The sequence below is a fragment of the Spodoptera frugiperda genome, chromosome 27, assembly GCF_023101765.2.
Source record: "Spodoptera frugiperda isolate SF20-4 chromosome 27, AGI-APGP_CSIRO_Sfru_2.0, whole genome shotgun sequence".
Classification (NCBI taxonomy): domain Eukaryota; kingdom Metazoa; phylum Arthropoda; class Insecta; order Lepidoptera; family Noctuidae; genus Spodoptera; species Spodoptera frugiperda.
In genome coordinates, this window is record NC_064238.1 from 2091330 (window position 1) to 2116134 (window position 24805).

Sequence of the window (24805 nt, forward strand, 5' to 3'; positions counted from 1 at the left end):
AAAAGGTGTATTTGGGCATACGGCTTATTGTTCAAAAACTTGAGCTACACTTATGAATTTCTTCATAAACTTATTATGCACCTCGTTGGTCGAGTGGTCGCTAGTGCGACTGCTGGACAAGGGGTCTCAGGTTCGATTGCCGAATCGTGCATAGCAAAGCTGGACATATTTCGGTTTTTCGGAAATTTCTCAGTAGTAGCACAGAGTCTGAAATTGTGCCCAGTATATGGCAATAGGCTCACCCCCTATTACATAGGACTTATAACACAAATAGCGAAAAGTCTGCCTACCCTTTCGGGGAAAAAAGGCGCGACGTTTCATTAACATTTAGTAAAACATGTTTCTTAACCAAACAATTCTTAGAGCCTTGTATTATTTGAATAATAATTGCGAGACGCAATCATAAGAACATAAACCATATTAATAAGAATTCTTACTAAGTACCCATATTTTCCTTTCATTTTCAAATCAACCAGCAATATAATACCTTTAAATAACCACACTCTATTCACAACTGCATCGTTAAGACGCGACTGAACTTAATTAAAAGAAAACACTCATTTAAATAAGAAAATAGATATTTTTAATTCTAGAAAAATATGTTACAAAATTTATTCTTAGCTAGTGAAAGTTGAAATTTCTACAAACTAATGAAAAAAGTTGGAAAAATGTATCTAATGTAATGCGTATGAATAGGTATGAAGTTGTAAATTCTTGAGATGAAATGTGCTACTTTGTTTTGTTTCTAGTTTAAAATGGGTCTGCCATATTCTTTTTTAAAAAGTTGAATACATTTTCGTTAGCTACAGCTACTATTTACATTATGTAAATGCTTTTTTAAATTAAATTGCATACGAAAAATATGAAAATGAGATCTATTCTAAAGCTGCCAATGCAATGATGTGAAAAAAGGCAAGGTTTATTACTAATTTAAGTAAAGCAAGTACAGAGAAGCATTCTGTTATTAACTAGTAAGATAATAAAGGCAATACTCATTTCGCGAAAAATAAAAAATCCAATTCCATTATCTACATTAAAACAACTTATTTACAATGTGCATTTTGTACGTGTTTAAAATTAAATAAGGCAGACCCTGTTTAAATACACGCACACGTAATTGTTTAAAAATAATCTCCAATACAAAATATCTTCTCACGACATGACAATAAGTATCATTTTACAATAATGAATAATGGAAAAATGTAAAAGTATTTTTATAATTTAAATAAAACAAAAATTACTTCTACGATGTAAGTGTAAAAATCGATGTTGGATGCGTGATAAGGTGTTGACAAAATGTATTCTATTATGCGGAAAAATAAAGTTGGAATTAGATTGGACGCTTTAAAATCACAAAAAGCTATTTTCGATGGGTTTTTCCAAATTACTTATGTGCTATTTCCTACTGTAATGGCGTTTTGTTTGCTTCTCTGCTATTCTAGATCTTTCTGTAGTAGATGCCGTGAGATGGACGGAGTCCGTGGGATGGATGAGCTGGAGCTACTTCCTCCTCAGGTTTGGGTTTAGGTATGAATGGGTTGTGGTAAGGATCCGCGTTCAACCTGGAACAAGAACAATTAAATGTTTTATTTATTTACACTTTTCTATAATTATAATTTATGACCTACCCTGGTTCCATGTATAGTAAATAATTCTTTAAGAATATAACAAGGTCTTAATTAAGCTTTCTTGATGGGCACCATATTATGTTCTTAGGTAACTTCATTTTGAAACTGATAGACCTGTTACGTTATACTTTTAATAGAAATCAAAAGGGTTTGCTAGGGAAAATCTTGAGACTACTTCATTAGTGAGATTTAATCCATTTAACAAATAATTATTCTATTTTTTTTTTTCAAAATACGTAACTCACTACGCGTTTACAAACATACAATTTCTTATATACATGAAACCCAGACCCAAAACAACAATTTTTAGTTTGACATAAAGAGTTGCTCTGTGCGGTAATCGAAGCCGCAACCCATTGCACGGCAGCCGGTTGCCCAGCCATCGAACCAACCGTGTTGCCGTCTAAATCAATCTCAATATGCGTATGTACTTCTGTTAACTTTCATTTTTAGAAACCACAATGACACGTTTTACTTGAATTGGTTGCATAAATTGGTGAAAAAGCACATTGATACATACTTGTAAAGCGTGATGGCCTTAGAACAGTCGACGTTGTACCACCAATCGCAGGCGAACTTGGCCTGATCGAACAGAGTACCATTTGTGCAGAGGAACGAGGCTCCCTGCTGACCCTCGCGACCGTCATGGCATACGTGGTAAGCCTGTAAAAGATTGACAAGTTGTCATCTAAAAATCAACCGAAATATCTAAGGAACAGGAATGAATATAAGTTGACAGATTATCTTTATGTTTTTTTTTGCGTTGTTTTACTTTTTAAAGTAACGTCACGATCTTTATTCCCGAAGGGGTAGGTAGAGTGCACATTACGGCACGTAATCCCGCTATACAATGTACACCCACTTTTCACCATTTGTGTGAAAGTCCCATGTAATAGGGGGTGATTTTACATTTTAATTCGTATTTTAATATCAGTAACAGCGGAGGATTTGTATTTAACGGGGTTTTGTCGCCAATCAAAGACTTTTAGACATTTTCCAATACCTAGTAGTATAGGAGTATCTACTATTATTTGGTAACTGATATACTTTCTACAAGTTTGACAACATACTCATTACTCTACTCAACCACATACGATGTAATTGGTTCATTACCTTGTCCATATTTCAAAAAAGACCTTTGACATCATATAGGTTTAAAAGTTTTAGTCTAAGAAGTTCTGAAAACAACGGAATGTCGAGAAATAGCTGGAAGCTACGAATAATTGGTTTAAGATAACTATGACCAAGTTTTTCAAATAAAAAAATATGTTTTACTTTTTTTAGTATCACACAATCGTAGCCTAAGGCTTTTCTAACTCTGACTTAAAAAACGAGATTTTTTTTATAACGTTACGCCTTTAATCCCCGAAGGGGTAGGCAGAGGTGTACATTATGGTACATAATGCCAATGTACACCCACATTTCACAATTTATGTTGTAATACCGGGCACATTTCCAGACTCCGTGCTACCACTGAGGAATTTTCGAAAAACCGAAAAAAACTTAATAATATTTCGCCCGACCCGGGAATCGAACCCGAAACCCCTTGCCCGGCAGTCGCACTTGCAACCACTCGGACTTTAAAAAAAACGAGATATACGTACGTATTCTAACAAACAATAAATTAATGACAAAGATTGGAAAATTATACTAATTTGAGAAGAGTTATAACGTGATTGAAATAATAAGTTGGAATCACAATCGAAGCTTTTGAGGTTACTCGGGTACGACAATATCTTGAAACTTATTCAATTTGGTGAAATTACTCGGCCATTACTCGGCCACACCGAAGGAACCATACAATTAGGAATCTGAACTTTTTCGAGGTAATCGAGTTAAAATAATGGGTTTCTTTCGTTAAACTATAATTTGCTTGTAAATACAGACAACATACACTGACCCGTGTATTATTGTGTAGTCGGATTTACAGATTTATATAAGATATTTAAAGGAAAATATAACATTTCACTACCTATGCTACTGATCACACTACTAATAAGGATGAATTTCAGCAAGAGATGTTTTTGTGTCTTTTCACTACATTCTCAAGTTTGTCTTATAATATCCCCGCAATTCTAATACCAATCATTAGACTTAATAATATATTTAATTTCATTCAGAACACAAAACTCCTGTAACAAACCTGACTCGATAATCTAACTTAACAGAACACTTTAACCGCCCTGTCGGACTTGCTTTCAACAATTTTCTTTCTTTCCCAAATCTCTTTTTTTGAAACACTAGATAGTCACCCATTAGACAATTGCAACTATGAAAACCTATTACTATCTCATTAAATTTAATAGTTTACAACCAATAATATGAAAACAAGTTTGTACTATAACAGTAAACAATATTAAACTTGATAGGAATACACAGTTGCACACAGATTGCAGTAGTGATTGCTACTGCATCTTGCATCATAAATCGGACGACAGCACATGGTCTCGATGAGAAAAGTTGAGATGGAATATAGAGAACATACGTTCTTGATCGAATGTACTGTATGCACTGACATGGTTTTAGTTTTAGTTTTATTTACTAGATAAAGAATTTAAGATGAAGAGTTTTCAGGGAAAGAGCTAGGCATGATTATAATTATAATAAAAAAATGGGATTGAATTTAAAAAGTTGGTCAGTGATAACACCCACACTCGACTAAGTTGAACTTAAAAATATTAAACCGAAGAGGCAGGCTATTTTTATATCCCAATTTATTTCACATTACATCAACAGCCCATAAGTGGCCATTGCCGAATCACCACGTTTGCTCAATGTAGGTTGGCGTTTTCAATCTTATAATAATTAGAAATTATTAACCCAGGTTTTCTCACTATGTTTTCTTTCATCGTTTGTCAGTTGTGTCTAAATAACCTGCCCCCTCATCTATAAGTAGTCTCAAATCTCTGAGCCACCACGATATTATATTTACAACCCACCTATTTATATTTTTCATTCTCTCAACAATAACAATACAAATATATCTTGTATAGTTATATTATGTGTAGTTACTCGGTTACTGAATTTCTAAGAAGAATAGCCCACAGGAAACAATACGTTGACATTTAAACACACATGTAAGACCTTTAAGTAAAGGTAGGTGGCACGGAGTAAAGAAATGAAATAGATGTGGTACCTACAAGATTTGAACTAAGACGGGATAAACGAAGATTGTATTATTAAATCTTTTCGTAAACATAATATATATAGTAGTATTAATATGAGCATCATCATGGTTGCTCTTAACTTTTTTTTAGAAGAAGCATTAAAATGATAAAGCTTCACCGACAGTAGCACATTTTAGATAAGAACTTTTGTTTGATTAAAAATACTTTTGTATGATGTGATTATGATTAAGTTCAAAACATTGTTGTTTTGAATTCTAAGTGAACTAGTTCCAACTTAGAATAGCAGGTAGTAGAAGCCCACCAAAAATTACTGACTAATACAACACATAGTAACAGTACGTTTGTTCATCCACTTACTACACTTCTTACATTTGTGTTTAAGTTAGTTCTTGTGTAAGTGTAAATATTTACTAGGGGATCTCACTAACGCATTAGGCTATATAATTTACCTGTAATGTAAGAGTTGAAATAAATAAATTAATTAGTTAATATTTTTCTCAGGAATTTATACCAACTACCTCATCTCCTGTTTCGTCGCTCTAAGGCGGTGCCATAACAAAAGATGTTAGAGTAAATAACGCTACCCTTACGTACATGTCGCTGAGCCCTTTCGTGACCCGTTTTTGTTTTTCAATGGGATCCCTATTAATTAGTGAGTATGTTTGACTTACATGAACAAATATTTTCTTTGAAATATTTACGTACATGGTTATATTTTTCATTGAAAATTTATTAAATCCGTTGGCGAACTTATTTTGTTGGTAGGTCAGGAAAATAAACATGGATAGTTAAAAATAGGGTTTGGTTAAACTTATTTTCGTGTGTTGTTGTTTTATGTTAACGGTGACATGTTTATTTTAACGCATGACATGTTTATGACAATGGTTGAAAAGTAGAAAAAAAAAACAAAATACAATATTAAAAATTCAAGTCCATTTGTCCATAATACCAAATGATACAACGTAAAATTTCAACTAAAGTTTTAAAATGTATGTCTAAAGCCAGAATACACATGCCTACAAATAATCAAATTAAGTACTCTTTCAAGACAAAACTCCGAAATTATGTCTCAATAAAGTGACAAACCTCTAGTGTGTAACACACCTAATAAGGGGCCATGCAATAAATCAGTCGAGCTATTATCCATAGGATTCAGAGCTTCAATCTCAACACTGTCCCATCTATCATTTGACTTAGCGTCATCTAAACGGGAAACTAATTCCATATATTCTAATCCGTCTTCTATGAACATCATTGGGTGATAAAGGTCGAAATTAGGTACCACCGAATATGAATCAGGGTTGCGATCGGTCGTCAAAACGCTTATACTAACTAAAATTTGTAACTAAAACCTACTTTTATTGCTTCAAATAACTATTATCAATCATTGATGGGTTTTATAAATCAATGTTATCAATATTAAATTTTACATAGAGAATAATTACATAAATTAATTAATCATTTCATATAAAAGGTAACATTAAAACATTATGCCTTTACCAAAATGAACTCGTATAAACAAAATGTCACTATACTAGAAATTATATTTCAAACAATCAGATGTCAAACAGTCATTAAATAGAACTGAAAACTCCTAAAAATAAAATCGTCCGTGCGGTTTATGATAGCAATTCACGAGCACGAAATTACAACATCGCTTTAATGAATTTACTGAAGAAATATGGGGTCGCAAATGTGAAGTGCATTTTAATTCTCAGCTCGGCAACCGTTTTGTCATAAAACGAGTGAATTAAAACTCATTTTTTACCCTCAACAAAGAACGAAATGAGAATGGTAAATTACTGTATTTATTCTCTTTGTGTCCGTGTCGAAATAATGAGATTATTGCTCAGCAATCATAATCAAACTATCATCAATTGTTCCGATACATTGCCTACCGGCGATAATTAAGCTTTATTGACTGACGTTCCATGTATTACATATCACTATTGTTATGAATTTAGCTTGTAATTACGTTTTTGGTCTTAATTAAGAGCATTTATTGTTTTGTATTTATTTTATACTAGGTTTCATTTGTGATTTTGCTTGCCGCTGTAACACAAATATCGTATAATCATTAAATAAATTAAACAGTACTTTTTTATGGAATAGGTGGAAAACGAGCAGACAGATCGCTTGATGGTAAGCGACCACCCATGGACACCCGCAACACCAGAGGAGTCACAGTTGCGTTATCGGCTTTTTATAAAGGAGAACGCTCTTTTCTTGAAGGCTTGAAGATCGTATCGATTCGGAAATACCGAATCTATACTAATATTATAAAGCTGAAGAGTTTGTTTGTTTGAACGCGCTAATCTCCAGAACTACTAGTCCGATTTGAATAATTATTTTTGTGTTGGGTAGTGCATTTATCGAGGAAGGCTATAGGTTATAAAACATCACGCTATGACCAATAGGAGCCAAGCAGAGCGGGTGAAACCGCGCGGAAGTAGCTAGTAACTAAATAAATACTCTAAAGAAAACTTACTTGGCAACCAGTTTCCACGTTAGCATACATGCCAGGCCTCACAGGAACATGGTCACAGGAGAAGCTGGTGTCTGGCACGCTGTGGTATATGGGGAAGTCGACGCCAGGAGTACCAGGCACGTTGCGAAGGTCCTGTGGCTTCTCGTGTTCACGCAGTGGCTTCGGACGGATGATCGCTTGCTCGTAGTGTGTTTCATATGGATCGTATTGCTGGATGAAAGGAGGTATTATTAGTTGGTTGGCTAAAAAGTAGTCGTTAAATTTAGAGGGCTTAGTGCGAGTTAGTTTTACGTTTGATGAGATCGAAATGTGAGTGCGTACAGCGTTCTGATTGGTTGGTTCATTCGCACCTGCTCTATGCGCTCTCTATCTGATCTATATACTTATAAACACAAAGTTTACAAATATAAAATTTCAGATACACATGACACCCAGACCCGAAACAACAATTTATCGAACACAAAACGCATTGCTCCGTGCGGGATCGTACCCGCTATACGTTGCATGACAGCCAGTTGCCCAGCTACCGCGCCAATGAAAACTAACCAAACTGCATGTAACAATTCTTACTTTTTGTAACCTCTGTTATAATTTTAAGAGTAACCCAACTTAACTAAGTTGTTTTTATATGTGACCGTAAAATACACAGAACGTTACTTCAACGTCTAACTGCAGTGTAACACAGTTAATCACGTTAACGGCCCGGACTTTATTCCCGTACAGCGTACATTACTCGTACAAGGCGCAAATGTAACGTTTTTGAAATAATTCTTAATTCTGTATGAGAATTAAATTAAAAAAAAATATGACTATTGCTCTGTCTGTTGATCAAGTACTATTTGCTAACTGTCATACTCAGAGTCATTTAATAGATACTTAACCGGAAACCAGTCCTTAACTATTTGTGCAAACAAAATCGTTACTAAGGAATAGTAGAAAAAATAATCATTAAATGTCTCAGAGTACGGCATTAAATATTGTTGGGGCCTACCTCTGCAAATATTCAAAAGGGTTTAATTATTTGTCCTGTATGCAAATTAACCAATCACATATAAATGTCATACTTTCATAATAGGTAATTTCTGCTATAGAATTGAAGGATACATATATCGAATTCCTTTCGATTCAAATGTAACACAAAATCAAGAAACTTCTAAACCGTAGAGATCGTTCATACAATTGAAATTATATTGACGTTATAAAATTATAAAATAAGGAAGTATAATTTCAACACTTTTGATTAAATTAATAGATTTGGCGTTCTATAATATCTGAGTTAATGTATGTAAATAATGGATTTGGATCAACGACCGAATCAAACATGTTGGCCACCTATCACTAATAAGAATTTCATAAAAACCTCAATGACATTTTATCTAATCCAAGAAACCCGTGCCCCCTTACGACAGTCGTGCTTACAAATATTATGGCCGCCAGACAAAAAAATTAACAGGATAAATAAACCCCAGTGGGCTTATGTAGTCCTAATAACCCCCCATTCATACACACACAACTTTCTACAAGTCAATAAGATTAATTGCCAAGAACAAATCGTGACTCTTATTACATAAGGCAATAAGGTCGACAACCACATCAATGACCGGCCATGACACCGTTACGGTTTTTTACACGCAACTTTCAACACACATATCCACCTACAAGTGTATCATAATCTTACATAAGAAGTTCGTTGAAACTGCTATAGTTATTAAATGTCTCGGACCAAAGTAACTGGTGTAATTGAGGCCACCAACGAAAGCTGTTTGTATAAGTTTTTGGTTTAGTTTAAGTTGAAAGTAGGAAGTGTTTTTTGGTCATATTTACATTTTACAGCTATTATAAATGTGTGAAGTCTTTAAGTTTGAAAGAAATAAAAATAAGTCTTACTTTTAAATAATATATATACTAGAAAAATATGTGTCAGTTGTAATAATTTGCTATTCCCAAAAATATTATTATAGTAGAAACTAATTTAGTTAGTATACAATAATATTTTTATTGATTCTAATATACATAAAATATGTATCGTATGTATCGTCACGCCTTTTATCCCCAAAGGAGTAGGCAGAGGTGCACATTACGGCACGTAATACCACTGTACAATGTACACCCACTTTTCACTATTTGTGTTATAAGTCCGTGCTATAACTGAGATATAGATAAAACAAATAATAGAGATCAACAGAGTCCAAAAGGATCCTCTAAATATCTGATATTTTTATATCATGACAATATTTCTACAAATGTTCGACACTTGACACGCTTCATAAGTTAGATACTCGTATTAATAAACAACTACTAAATAAAAACATCATAAGAATTCAACTTCCTTAAAACAACTTCAGTCTACAATAATTAGCACTAAACAAATTATACATTAATCTGAAATGTACTGCGATAATTTCGCCATAGTTCCGCGCTTGCGCCTCTAGCAAGTGAGAGGGGATCGCACGCATGCGCCGTCTTGTCACGGACGCCCGGAGTTGCGCAGTGCCACCGAAAGTGCAGTTGTTGCTCGAATGATCTAGCTACTCGTTTAGCACGTACTAATAATATTAGGCTTGTAATTGTATGTTTAGCTTTTTGAATGCTAATTTAGTTGGTTATTAGATTATAAGTGTCAATCTGTCACGTTTTATCTTTCTGTGATTGGTAGTTTGCCTTTTATGTAGATAGCTAACTACTTATAACACATGACTATGAACTTAATTCAGTTTGAAGAGAGAACACATTTATTTGCCATGAACCGTGATAAAGAGAAACTTATAATTTTAAATACTTTACTCGGCAAATAGCGTATAGTAATACTTTTGTATAGATAGGTACTATATAGGACAGTTCTGTGGTGTTGAAAAAACACTGCATTTAATTAAAATCTTCTAAGAGAAATGACCAGCTTACTTTATGAATATGCAAATCAAGACAAAGTGGGCGATCGACCAGCAATAAATAGCGGCTTACTAAAACATTTTGTAATATCAAGACCCATTTCCTAGACAGCAAAATGGAAAGACTGAATTTTGTTACATAATTTTTGGTGAATAAAGTCCATATCTCTTTGTTATATAATATCTGGTCTGTTACTCCATAGGGACCATTTGTCGCTCTATCAGTGTCACTCATTTCTTTATATGGAACCTATTTATTTATACCAAAGGTTCAATAAATCATCAAGTATTTTAGCATGCAAAAGAAAATGCAAAAACATTGCTAAACTTTTGAACAATGATTACTCACATTATGTTTTTCTTACCATCTGCCTTTCTGATCCAGTGCTTGCAATATGCTCATAAGTATATGCAAAAGGCATGTTATTACATGGTACTTACAATACAATTGGAGAAAAGTTGCATTAAGTGCCGTAATGTGCACCGCTGCCTATCCCTTGGGGAATTAGAAAAAACAAAGTTTTTCTTACTATTCCATTTACATTTACACACAAACTAATCCAAACTACACACTTCTTAAAAAGAAAAGACAAACAAAACACGATACTAAACACCCACGTAAAGAATTATATTCGCAAGTTACATAAAAAGAAATATACGAGTAGGTTCAACACAGTATTATTAAAAAGTGGACCGAAGAAATGAAAAGAAAGAAATGTTACAATTATAAAAGTGATTTCGTTCTATGACGGGTCCCGTGTCCCTCTAGAGTTGCTCGAGTACTTCTCTATTTTTTTATAACTTATTCAGATATTTTAATACGTGCTCTCTGTTCAATGTTTAATTTCAAAGTTGTAAAAACTTTCATCTTAAAGGTTTTATTATAACTATGAATTGTAATATCAGATTGAATTCTTGGGTTTAGGGTTCTCGGGTGTTTAATTAATTTTAATTTCCTTTATCTTTTTTATAAGGTGTTATATAGACTGTATTTTGTAGTCTTCAAAGCCCGATTAGCCGTAGATAACATATGTGACGCGTAAACAAATACACTAGGTGTTAGTAAAATGTCTACCTAAAAATGTTTGGCCATGATTTTTTTCTTCTTGGTACTAACACATATAAATAAAAAGGACTACTTATAGACTGAACACATTTTTAATTTTGCCATACACACTCTTTACACTTTTTCAAACCCTCAATTTATAAGTTTACATTACATTTAAAGTAGTTTGATTAGTTTGACCTAAATTAAAATTCAACAAAATTCTTTTTTTTCTACATAAAATATTTAAATTACAACCAACTTTAATGAAGTCTTAAAACTAATTTATTTTCAACACCTACACAGAGAATTATTTTATTTTGCGTTCTACTTAAATTTGTTCAGATGAAATCGAAAATTGTTGTTTTTGAACGCGCCAACCTTTACATCGGATAGACCTTTACAATTAATACAACTCTCTTTGACAACCTTAAAAACGGATTAATAGGTCTAATTACTGAGTTAGAATTTAATAAACCTCTTAAGTTAAAAGAAAAAATATCCAAGCGCCACTAGAAGGTGCGAATTTGCAAAATTACTCCTGAATACCAATTCTTGGACCGAGCCGAGTTACAAACAATTTCCACTTTGAGAGGCTTGATCAAAGAAATGAAACTAAAAAACCGGCTTCTCCTTAGACTTGTCGATGAAAATGAGAGTAAATTTAACCAACAGTAATTCTCCTTTGAAGGCCTCTAGGGAGGGCAGTTGAAAGGAAAATTGCAAAAGTTAGCGTTCCCTTATGAGAGGTCGAGTTATAGCAACTAGATACCGGGAGGTCGGTCCACCCTTTTATTGTACCTAATATCTGTACTTTAAACATTTGTAGCAAACTTCGTCTTTGAACTATGCACCTATTTCGAAGTTCGGAACGATGTTACGGACCCATTTGCATGTTAATATTAATATGAAATATTGTTGGTGGGGTTTTAAATTAAGTTTTGTAGTAGTTTTCTTTGCTTTTAAGACGCATTAAGTTTAGTATAGTTTATTGCGTTTTATCAAAATTTCTTTTACACGACCATTTTTTGTTATAAATCAGAAACTCAAACTAACTTTTACAGTATCAAATCAAACAAAAACTAAATCTACGTTGATAAAACACACAAAAAATTATAATATCTACATAACAAGCATGACAACTTCCCTCGAAATAATCGATCTTCGATTCTTACAATTACTTCAGTCGACACAAATATGTACCTACTGTCGTTTTTAGCATAACTTCTATCAATATCATTAGAACTTAAAACGGGATATTTACCATGTTTACTAATTTCTGTGAATTTCCTGTCTACCTCTAACAAATATGGAAACTCCAAACATTTCAATCGCCCAAAAAAAAAAACAAGACGTCACAACAAAATCAAAAGATTTTCCAAAGAAAAACAAATAAAATGTCAGTCGAAATGCTTTGACAAACATTTGTTATTGACTTGGCCAGATGGTAGCCAATAATGTTTGTTTGTAACAACTACATAATGTAATCGGTATGTCTATGTCTATTCACTACATAGTATAAAACAAAGTCGCATTCTCTGTCCCTATGCCCCTTTGTATGCTTAAATCTTTAAAATTACGCAACGGATTTTGATACGATTTTTTAATAGATAAACTTATTCACGAGGAAGGTTTATATGTATAATACATGCATAATTATATCACCCGGACCCGGGTACGTCCTAAAACTGCGACCAGCCACCGAGGAATGGGCAGCAGCATTCTCAAAATTTATCGGTGACCTAACTGCGATCCCCAAGCCGCCTGCCAAGCGTGGGGATTATGGCAACCCCCCCCTTTCACTATGAGCGACAACAAAATTACACGGCCCCCAGTCCCCGGCAGCTCCGCTATTCCTGATCTAGGTAGCGGATCAGGTAACGGCGGAGCAGGGGGTGCTAAGAATCCCCGGCAGAGAAAGCGCTACCACCCCCGACGAACTTTGGCCCTGGCAACGCACAACATCCGCACACTGCGGACTGATGAGAAGATTGTCGAGCTGGAGGAAGAATTGAGCAAAATGCGGTGGGACATCTTGGGACTATCTGAAATCCGAAGAGAGGGTCAGGATACGATAATCCTAGATTCCGGCAACTTGCTCTTCTTCCGGGAAGGAGACCGTAAATCCCAGGGTGGTGTCGGATTTCTCGTCCGCAAGTCTCTCGTCAACAACGTGTGTGAGGTCGACAGTGTGTCGAACAGGGTAGCGTACCTTATACTCAGAATATCTAACCGGTATTCGCTGAAGGTCATACAGGTATATGCGCCGACCTCGACACATTGTGACGACGAAGTAGAGGCTCTGTATGAGGAAATTTCAAAAGCCATACACTCCTCCGAAACACACTTCACCGTTGTGATGGGGGATTTCAATGCAAAGGTGGGCACACGGAATAGCGATGAGTTGAGAATAGGGCCATTTGGATATGGGCAGCGAAACCATCGGGGCCAGCGGCTGGTCGACTTTATGGAGAGGGAGAGACTCTATTTGATGAACTCCTTCTTCCAGAAGCGACCGGCCAAGAAGTGGACATGGATAAGCCCTGATGGTTCTACCAAAAATGAGATCGACTTCATCATGGCGACCGAAAGACGTATATTCAGTGATGTCTCTGTGATAGCGAAGGTGAAAACCGGTAGCGATCACCGTATTGTCAGGGGCACACTGAACATCAATGTAAAACTAGAGCGGTCACGCCTGGTGAAGTCCACGCTCCGCCCTGGACGTGCCCAGATCCAAAACCCCGAGCAGTTCCAACTCCAACTGCAAAATCGCTTCCAGTGTCTAGCTGATTGTGGAAACGTGGACGAGATAAATAATGGGTTGGTGGAAACTGTCCGAGCAGTGGGGTCAGACTTCTTCAAGACCCCCGCCGAAACAGGCCCCAAAAGCTCTCCGACGGAACCTTAAAACTTCTTAAGGATCGTAGCGAGATGAGGCTGCAGTCTTCAGACGATATGTCTGAATACGGCAAGCTCAATAGACGAATCTCGAAATACATGCGACGTGACCTGCGGGCCTATAACGCCGCAAGAGTCAGAGACTTAATTGAGCGAAACAAGGGCTCAAAAGTCTTCGCAAAGAATTCGTCTGTTGGGCAAAGCCAAATGACGAGGCTGAAGACCGAGGATGGCAGCGTCATCTCGTCGAAGTCCGAGATCCTCGGAGAGCTCGAGAGGTTTTACGGACAGTTATACACCTCAACACGGCAACCCATCGTCGGTACAGCTCGGGACCCAAGAGCTAAACTGACGCGGCACTACACTGAGGATATCCCAGACATCAGCCTGTACGAGATTAGGATGGCTCTCAAACAGCTTAAAAACAACAAGGCGCCGGGCGATGACGGAATCACGTCGGAACTTCTGCGAGCGGGTGGAAAACCGATACTTTTAGTCCTCCAGAAGCTATTCAATTCCGTCATACTCGAGGGAACCACGCCGGTAGCATGGCAACGGAGTGTGGTGGTTCTGTTCTTTAAAAAAGGCGACAACTGTCTGCTAAAGAACTACAGACCTATCTCACTTCTGAGCCATGTGTATAAGCTGTTTTCGAGGGTCATCACGAACCGTCTCGAACGCAGGCTTGATGACTTCCAGCCTCCCGAACAAGCCGGATTCCGAAAAGGTTTCAGTACCATAGACCACATTCATACGCTGCGGCAGATTATACAGAAGACCGAGGAGTATAACTTGCCACTATGCTTGGCGTTTGTGGACTATGAGAAAGCCTTCGATTCAATCGAAACCTGGGCGGTGCTGCAGTCTCTCCAGCGGTGCCACATCGACTATAGATACATCGAGGTTTTGAAGTGTTTGTATAACAACGCCACCATGCGCATCCGACTCCAGGAAGAGACTACGAGGCCAATCCAGTTGCGGAAGGGCGTGAGACAGGGAGACGTTATATCTCCGAAACTGTTCACAAACGCACTGGAGGACGTTTTTAAGCTCTTGGACTGGAGCGGACGCGGCATCAACATTAATGGCGAATACATCACTCATCTCCGTTTCGCCGATGACATAGTCGTAATGGCAGAGTCGCTGGAAGAGCTGAACACCATGCTCAGCGACCTCAATACCGTTTCCCAACAGGTGGGCCTTAAAATGAACATGGACAAGACGAAAATCATGTCAAATGTCCATGTTGCACCTATACCGGTTGTCGTTGGGAACGATATACTCGAAGTTGTAGACCACTACACATACCTGGGTCAGATCATCCAGCTAGGTAGGTCCAACTTCGAGAAAGAGGTCGCTCGAAGAATCCAACTCGGATGGGCAGCATTTGGGAAGTTGCATGAAGTCTTCTCGTCAAAAATCCCGCAGTGTCTGAAGACCAGGATGTACAACCAGTGTGTGTTGCCAGTGATGACGTACGGTACCGAGACATGGTCCCTAACTGCTGGCCTTTTAGAAAGGCTCAGAGTCGCCCAGCGCGCGATGGAGAGAGCTATGCTCGGAGTATCTTTGCGCGACAAAATCCGAAATATGGAAATTCGCCAAAGAACAAGAGTTACAGACATAGCTCTCAAAATATGCAGGCTGAAGTGGCAATGGGCAGGCCACGTCGCTCGGAGGACTGATGGCCGCTGGGCCAGGAAGGTGACTGAGTGGCGACCGCGGACCGGAAGACGCAGCGTGGGCAGACCTCCCACTAGGTGGACCGACGACATCGTCAGAGTGGCGGGGAGCCAGTGGATGCAGGTGGCGGCTTGTCGTTCTACGTGGAGGACCAAGGGGAGGCCTTTGTTCAGCAGTGGACGTCTCTCGGCTGATGATGATGATGATGATGATGAATTATATCACCATTGCACCCGTGAGAAGCTGGGGCGGGTCGCTAGTACTGTATATTACATCTTTAGTTATACACGTGGCATTTTAAAAGTGGTGATAACTTGTATCTAAGGTATATGTTAGTATCTTTTTGCAACTTCACGCCTTTTATTCCCGAAAAGGTAGGCAGAGGTGCACATTACAATATACACCCACTTTTCACCATTAATTATGTTATAAGTCCCAATTGCCATATACTGGGCACAATTCCGGACTCCGTGCTACTACTTCTCGACCCGGGAATCGAATACGATACCCTTTTCCGGCAGTCGCACTTGCGACCACTCGACCAACGAGGCAATCAGTATGTTAGTATGTATACTTTGATGAGTATTTCGAAGAATTATATATCCTCGAAATACTGATCAAAGTCGATGTTAATACTGAGAATGAAATCCTATAAATGTTGTTCTTCGAAACAGGGGCGAGTATATTTTCTGTCTTCATCGGCAACAGCCCACGATAGTCTACTGCTGAATTAGGTCGTCCTCTATACAGGTTGGAAAACAATCGTGGATCAAACGAAACAGGGACACACTTTCATTGATAAAACAAATATCATTCATATCTTTTCGTACAATGAAGTTATGAACATGATGTAGAAAGATTTTTTGTTGGAAATTACTTGCTTTATCACCCTGTTTCGTTTGTTCCATGACTTTTTAGGCAACCTGTATAAGAAGCTTTGCTACGCTTGTCCAATGGGTTGAAGTTTGCAGTTTAAAAGGTTCAGGTTTGTCAGAGAACATCACTCTGCCTAAACTCTTTTAAATTTGCAATCCCTTAGTCGTTTCTCACACCATCCACGGTAAGTAATGGTGGTGACATATAATACATTGGTATATATTATTGACCTGGTCAGATTTTAGCCAAGAATATTTATAACAGAGTGGTGTCTCCTATCACCACTGGACTAAAAGTTTAATAAAATATTCAAATTGGCCTGAAAAGTGCTTCCAGCCAAAGTCTCGGCTCGTAAAACATTTAACAACTGTTCCCATAGTAAAACTATACATTAAATATTAACAAGATGTCGTAACAACCCATAAATGACACTAACCAGGTCTTCATTGAATTGAAATATGTTCTATACTAATGGGAAACAAGTAGGTATTAGATACGTAAAAAAAACTATCGAAACATACACAAGATAAGAAATACAAAGTAATGTTGAAAATTTTAGTTGTATGACATTTTCACGAATGGTATATGAAGATATATCACCCCCTATAATGGAGTGGCTTTTAAATAATGGGTGAAAACCTATACCTTACCCACCTACCATTAAATGGTACCTTCTATTAAAATTTGTGTTGTATTTATTACGTATAGTATTTAATGCACGAAGGACTTAACCTTACTTTACGCAATAGCAATTTCTACCTTATTGTTAAAGTAGCAAGGTCAATAATTATAAACAATCACATTCCCACGATCGCAATCTTCAATTGACAATATTGCACCTACAATGTTACGTTATGGTAATTGTTAGAATTTTCACACGTAGGTATTTGTTTCCTATAAGTCCGACGAGTTTTGACCTCGGACGTTGTTATAATAATGATCATGGATTTTCCGTAAAACCTCAAAAAGGAAGTATTCTGCTAATTATAATGTTATTTTCATATAGGAAAAGGAAAATAACCCAACCTATAAGAACCGTTTCAAAATCTAGATTGGTTTCTGATAAATTGTATTTATTTCTGCAAATAGGTTACAAAATAACACTTTTACATATCAATATTGATTGATAGTTATTATTTTATTAAATTAAACTTATAATATTTAAAATTCTATCCCATAATATATATCAATATCATATAGATGGTGAAGTTTTCAATACCACAAAAATGCCACCTAAACCGAGAATCGGACCTATCCAGAGCAGTGGACTGCCTTGCGGGTTACCAAAGCTCCCGCTCGAAAAACAGGACGTGGGAATACACAACATATTAAGCTAAATTATTATTTCAGTCACTTATACACTTAGAGAGAATACTATGTTCTCATTTTATCATCGTTTAATAACTCTAAGCACGAGCCGAGAATCAAACCTAGCACTCCATTATCAGCTGAAAAATACGCTTCACATAAAATCATAACGTTTTTTTGAGGGGATAATCATCCAATGACTTCGAGACTCTTACTGACTAAAAACTACCCCGTTCATTCTCCTGCTTTTAGCCGAAGCCCCGGTAAACTGTTACATTGTCCGCAGCTCAGGACATAAAACCATAACCTAAGACGATAGAAAACGACTTACTTGTAAATACGCAGCATCAGACACAAGCCCACACAGCAACGCGCCAGTCAGCGCCCTCAGCACCGCTTTACCCATTTCCCCACACATTTTGGCAACTTGACTATGAACTGTCTTGACGAGAGTGTTGCTATAACTAAACGAGGCACAGCGCAGCCATCGCCCCACTAAAAGTAAGCCGTGGTAGGGTTTGGTTTATGAAACAACGGCCAAAGACCTGTCGAATTAACTTGTTTGTGTGTATTGCGAATTAGATATATGGATATAAATTAGTGTGTAATATTTTCCGTGTTATTTGTATGGCCGTTATCCATTACTGTAAGAATAAAGTTCCTCTCCAAATTCTGTCTCAATAATGTCAAGACAGATTTCTCAAAATGCTTCACGTTAGATTAAACTTAGAACAAATAAATGTATTGTTGATCAATCTACGTAACTGCGGAAATGTTAAGGAGTCTTTAAGCCATTGTTATCGGCGAATTCATATTACATGTACATCGTACGATGATTCAACATCGCGATAGACTAATTTTATTTTTGTTTTTTTTTAATTTACAAAATGTTGCCCCATACTAGAACTGTCCAACCACTCCTGTGTTATGGGTACATTTACAAACATTCAAGTTCAATTGCACATGACACCCAAACCCGAAACAACAATTTGTGGATCACATAAAGAGTTGCTTCGTGCGAACCCGCTACCCGTTGCCCAGCCGCCACACCAACTGTGCAGTCATTCATAATGCTCAAATTAAAGCATTAATGGTTTTTAATGCTGTTTTTTATGAGTAGTCCTGTATTTTTTAAACTATAAATATAATTACAATAAATCAATACAATCAGAATTATAACCATTTTATAATTAAACCAGTTACATCTCGCTCTCAATTAAGATCCAAAAAAATACCGACGGTAATTTTATTTGCCCGAAAAAAAGAGACATAAAAATTATAATAAATCTACAGTTCTACACGGATATCGAAAAACATCACCGGAATTACGGCGTCGTCGATAAAAGCACTTTTTTTCAATGGCCGTCGACATTCATGCTCACTGTGGATCGGCACTGTGTGATTGACTATTTTTATGTAAAAAAAAAAAACTTTCATTGGATTAAGACAAAATTGTTTATTCTATCTGTCAAAGCCTACAATATGCGGATTGTGGATGTGGACAGTGTTGTTTTTTTTTGCGAAATCTAATGTACGAATAGTGAAATATGTCGGGCGCAGATTTTTGTAGCTTTGTTCGTGTCAATTTTATTGAATGTATAAACGTATTTTTTTTTAACTTTTTCAGTTATACGTTTGTTTTTTTTAACTTCAAGTGCTGTATATGGACGTTAGTCTTTCATGGATGAAAAATATTGAAAAATCTTTTACTATACAGAAATATTCCACGAAACGGTAAATTAAAATGAAATCATGTAATTTTAACAGTACAAGTTTGCTTTACGTCAATTGAAAACGAAACGGGAGCGCATCCGGGGCTGTGATGAATGAACCAACCAATCAGAATGCCCAACGCACTCCCGTTCGATCTCGTTAAACGTAAAACTAATTCGTACTAAAGCCTCAGATCTATATAATATCTAATCACATCATCAACAGTTCACGACAGTCAACTATTGGACTATAAAACTGTTCTATAGCAGGGTTTACAATAGCCTCGAATGATTCTTATTTATTATAACTTTTGCACGCGACTTCGTTCGCGTGGAATAGTGACTTCCGGCAAATTTTTGGTTTTAACCACATAGTTCCCGATCTCGCGGGATCTCTTTAAAAATGAGATGTGGAAGATATTCCAGGGAACTCTTCAAAAATCAACATAATGAGCTCTGCGTTTGAATTTAATAGATGTATACTCACTTAGGGCATTGAAAAAATAGTTTAAAAACGGACTTAAACTAACTTAAAACTAAAGAAAGCTACAAATTACGAATTTATACAATTAAGAAAGAAACTATATTACAACCTATCCTCTATGCTATAATAACCAAGCTTAAACTAAATAATTTAAAAGAAACGACTTAAATCTAATCTAATTAAAAAAAATTAGACTTACAATTTTATTAAAAAAACTAACTACAGTAACTACTAATAATCGATATCAAACTAAACCTACGTTAAATAGTTTAACCAAAAAACCAGGAAAACCCAACAAATAAACTTATTAATTGACAAATACAACGAAACCAATTTAGAATATACGAAACAGCAGGACCACTACAGACAAATAATCATACGACTGATAATACACTTTTTCTACGATAGTACCGAATCGCTCGGCCGATACCCAACCAAATGAATGTAACGAAACCATAGCGCGATCTATTTCGATCCCAACGCCATCTATCGAGGATAAAGACAACTTGGATTATTTATTTATACTCCGTTCGGGCATTTTCTTTGTACTAAAAGTTTAATTATATTGATATTATTTTTTTCATACCTTTTTACTATTTATTTACTTTTTTTCGATGAATTAAAACAATAACATGAACCGAAGTCGTGTAACGATCGACATAGAATTATCTATACTCCGTTAGAGCATTTTCTTTGTACTAAATGTTTTATTATATTGATATTATTTTTTTCATACCTTTTTACTATTTATTTACTTTTTTTCGATAAATTAAAACAATAACATGAACCGAAGTCGTGTAACGATCGACATAGAATTATTTATAAATAATTTATTTCTTATTTTTATTTTTTGATTTTTGAAATAAAAATATATCTATGTCCTTTCTAAGGTTCTAAACTATATCTGTACCAAATTTCAACCAAATCCGTCAAATAGTTGCGGAAATTAATGGTATAAGCATAGAATGTTCGACGTGATTCTTTAATTTGACATAACTTTTTTATTTATGAACCGATTGACATGAAACAAACACTAAATGTAAATTTAAGCATCCCACAATATATTCGTGAAAACCGCATCCAACTCGGATCAGCCGTTTCTGAGATTAGCGCGCACAGACGAACAGACAAACAGACAAACAGACAAACAGACAAACAGACAAACAGACAAACAGACAAACAGACAAAAAAAAAGTTAATTACATTTTTGGTTTCGACATCGACATAACAATAACCCCTGCTATTTTTTTTATTTTTATTTTCAATGTACAGACAGCACTTTTCTACGATTTTATTATATGTATAGATTTAATGAATTGAAAACTTATTTCATCATTAACTACTTAAAGGCTGTGTATTTGAACGTATATACGTATAGGTCTTGATCAAAGTCGTATCCATAAACATTTGCGTAATCGGCTATCGAACATAATTCTCGACTAATTGCGAAACATCCTGACAAACCTACGAAGGAGCGCCCAATACTTTGTATAAAATGTAATTAAGGTTTTGCTTACATTACTTTATAGTAATCATAAAAGCTATATGCTAATATTTACAAAAGAAATGTTAATGTAGGTATATATTGTAAGACACTGAAAAAAATATATAATAGGTTTTTTTATAGTATAAGCCGCTAAACAAACAGACGCATCATCTGATGGCAAGCAATCTGCGCTGCCTACGGCGATAATTTGGCTAGGGGATAATTTGGCCTTTGGTATTGACCCCATTCACACGACGATACACAATGCAAGCGTTGTTTCACGTCGGTTTTCTATGAGGCCGTGGTATCACTCAGATCGAGCCGGCCCATTCGTGCCAAAGCATGGCTCTCCCACATTTAAAAAACATTCTAATCAGTCTACATCGTCTATCTGCATCTTGAGTGGTATTAACCTTTCTTAAATCTTTCAAATCGTATATCATATTATCTACCATTCACAACATAACAACATACTCAAAGTACAAAACACATTAAATAACAACAACAATACAGCACAACAAACATAACATAGGTAATTATTACGTTAACCAATTAGAAAATGATGTGATAACATACACTTTCAGTTTTCACGGGCCGGTGCGCATACACCGCGGGTTTCCCGACGTTCCGACTTAATTGTTCCCGCTATTAACTGTTCCTTGAGTACATATTCATGTTTATATTTTTGCACGAAGGTTAAATTGTAATAGATAGCTGCCTATTTTTAATATAGACATATCGTCACGCCCTTTGATCTCCAAATGGGATAAACAAAGATATACATTAATATAAAATGTGACAACTACTTTTTACCAGTTATGTTATAACTTCCATGTAATAAGAATTAACTTTATTGCAACACTATTATTAGAACTTATAACGGGATATTTACCATGTTTATTCATTTTATCGAGTTTCCGATATTCCGAAAAAAAAAAAATTACAACATACTGAACACTATTGTTTATTTTATTATAACTTTCGTGAGACATACTAAATTAATTATAATATTATCGGCACGTAACGGCACGTAAGCTATACTTTGCGTAGTGTGTCTTAAAATGCCGCTCATGAATATCAGCCTCTAGCATGGCTTGAAACTAGTCGAGTTCCTCGTCGAACAGTTATGTAAGATGACATAATTCTACTGATATTCTACTGATAAGTTTTCCCAAAATCGACTCAGAATTTGAACTCGAATACCTTCACTCGATAGTCTCGAACAATGAACAAGCATGTACAATAAAAAATCATATCAACCAAAGGGTTATTATCACTATAATCACAAAAAAACACAGCTGCACACATTCACTGAAACATAATTTCACAAAATTAAAGCCGGATATTTATGGGCCTCGGAGGACAGATAAAAAAAATCGTTGAAAGTTACCTGGTGTTCTGAAAACATACATTACTTTTATCTCGTTTATATACATAGTTCCCCAGAGTACACATCAGTATAAAACATATTATCAGTGTTGCTTAAATATTTAATTTGATAGCGTTAAGGTGAATATGAAACACATTATGTGTGAGTGCATAGGAATTGATTATGCAATTATGTGCAGTATATATTTTATTTTGGCTCCCTAGGCAAACGAGCTGACGGGTCACCTGATGGTAAGCGATCAGCGCCGTCTATGGACGCCCGCAACACCAGAGGAGTAACAGGTGCGTCGCCGGCCTTATAAAAAGGATTGCGCTCGTACATAGTATAAACCATTGGATGACTTGCCCCACTCAAAAAAAAAGTGTAAATAAAATAACGTCACGCCTTATTATAGGCGGAGCTTTTTTCTAGTTTTAAGTCCGATGTAAGATGTATATAGCCTACTGAGCTATAAGTACCGGGCATAATTCCAGACTGTTACTTTTTTATAAAACGCTGACCGACAGACAAACATTTTTAATAATATTATATTTACATTAACATTCAAAAGTGCCTTCCTTCTAAAGTTGACTCAACGTAAGAAAACAAACAAAATTATCTTTTCTGATTTGGGGATCGAACCTGCAAACCTTTACTTAGAAGTCGTACTTGCACCTACTTGAAAGAAAACATACACACAAATAATCACAAATCACTTACCAAAATATCATTAGAACAAGTTAGTTCTCTCAAACTATCTCAATGCACTTGTAGAAGTCTGTGAACCTCCATCAAGACCAGTCGACACCACAAGGGACATAAGTTTTTAACATTAATAACAAATTCTGAACTTACATTAACAAAATCGCTTAGGAATAATTTAGTTTGGCTAAGTACTAAAGTTCTAAAGGGATCCCCTATTTACTAAATATCAAATTTAGTTTAATATAAACTGAATGTTGACATGTGATATAAATTGCTTTGTAATTGTAAAAGCACTTATAAAACCTAATTTTCAAATTGATCTTCACTTTTAGTACTTTGACGTAAATGAACATTGAAAGAATGTTTTGTTGAGTAATTAGTGTTTTAGTAGACTAGAGATATTTATTTTGTTACAATCTATTACGTGTTATGTTAGTTAATATCGTGGCTTTAGTAAAAGTAAAATATCTACAATTATACTACTCTGTGACTAAATATTGGTGTTACATTGTTCTTACATAATTGAACCAACGAAACAATGTAACCAAGAATTGTATTGTGAACCTGATTGAAAAAGCGTTACCTATGAAGTTTCTTGCTCGTTCTTTTCTATAGGAATCTTGAATCTCACACTTTGGAACAAGCAAATAGCTTCACTAGAAGACTATTCGAAATAAATAATTTTGACTTTGACTTGACTTTGTAGTCCCAATAAAAGTATAGGATCATAAAAGACGGTAAACACAATAATCATCAAATTCTGTATAGACGTTCAAGAGATATGCGTTTAATTATTCTCCTTTATTAAAATTAAATTAAATCCAAGTTTTTGAACAATGATGAGACTTCTTTCTTTACTTTTCGGTGCTAGAGTTAGGTTCAAAAATCCTGAAGTGAAACAAAGATTATCGTATTTCTGTCAATTCTAATTAAACAACTATCTCAATCGCCACTCAACAGCCCAAATCTGGTAGAGATTACAAATGAATAGTTCACATTTCCTGCCAATTTTCCTCCTACAATATTATCGAACAGGAAAAGCCAAATAAACGTTCACTTAAACCATTTCCAAATACAAGGAACCTTCCTATTACCGGCGATTTC

At 35.8% G+C, this 24805-nt stretch overlaps 1 protein-coding gene across 1 annotated transcript; it reads right to left on the reverse strand.

The window, feature by feature from the left end:
- Positions 1 to 560: 560 nt before the first annotated feature.
- Positions 561 to 18444, reverse strand: LOC118263556 (U-scoloptoxin(01)-Cw1a). The gene is made up of 4 exons (XM_050705452.1): positions 18277 to 18444; positions 7245 to 7454; positions 2149 to 2291; positions 561 to 1562 (listed from the first exon to the last, which is right to left on the reverse strand). Exons 1-4 carry the CDS (start codon positions 18361 to 18363, stop codon positions 1439 to 1441), a joined length of 564 nt encoding a protein of 187 aa, XP_050561409.1. The 5' UTR covers positions 18364 to 18444; the 3' UTR covers positions 561 to 1438.
- Between the last annotated feature and the right edge of the window lie 6361 nt (positions 18445 to 24805).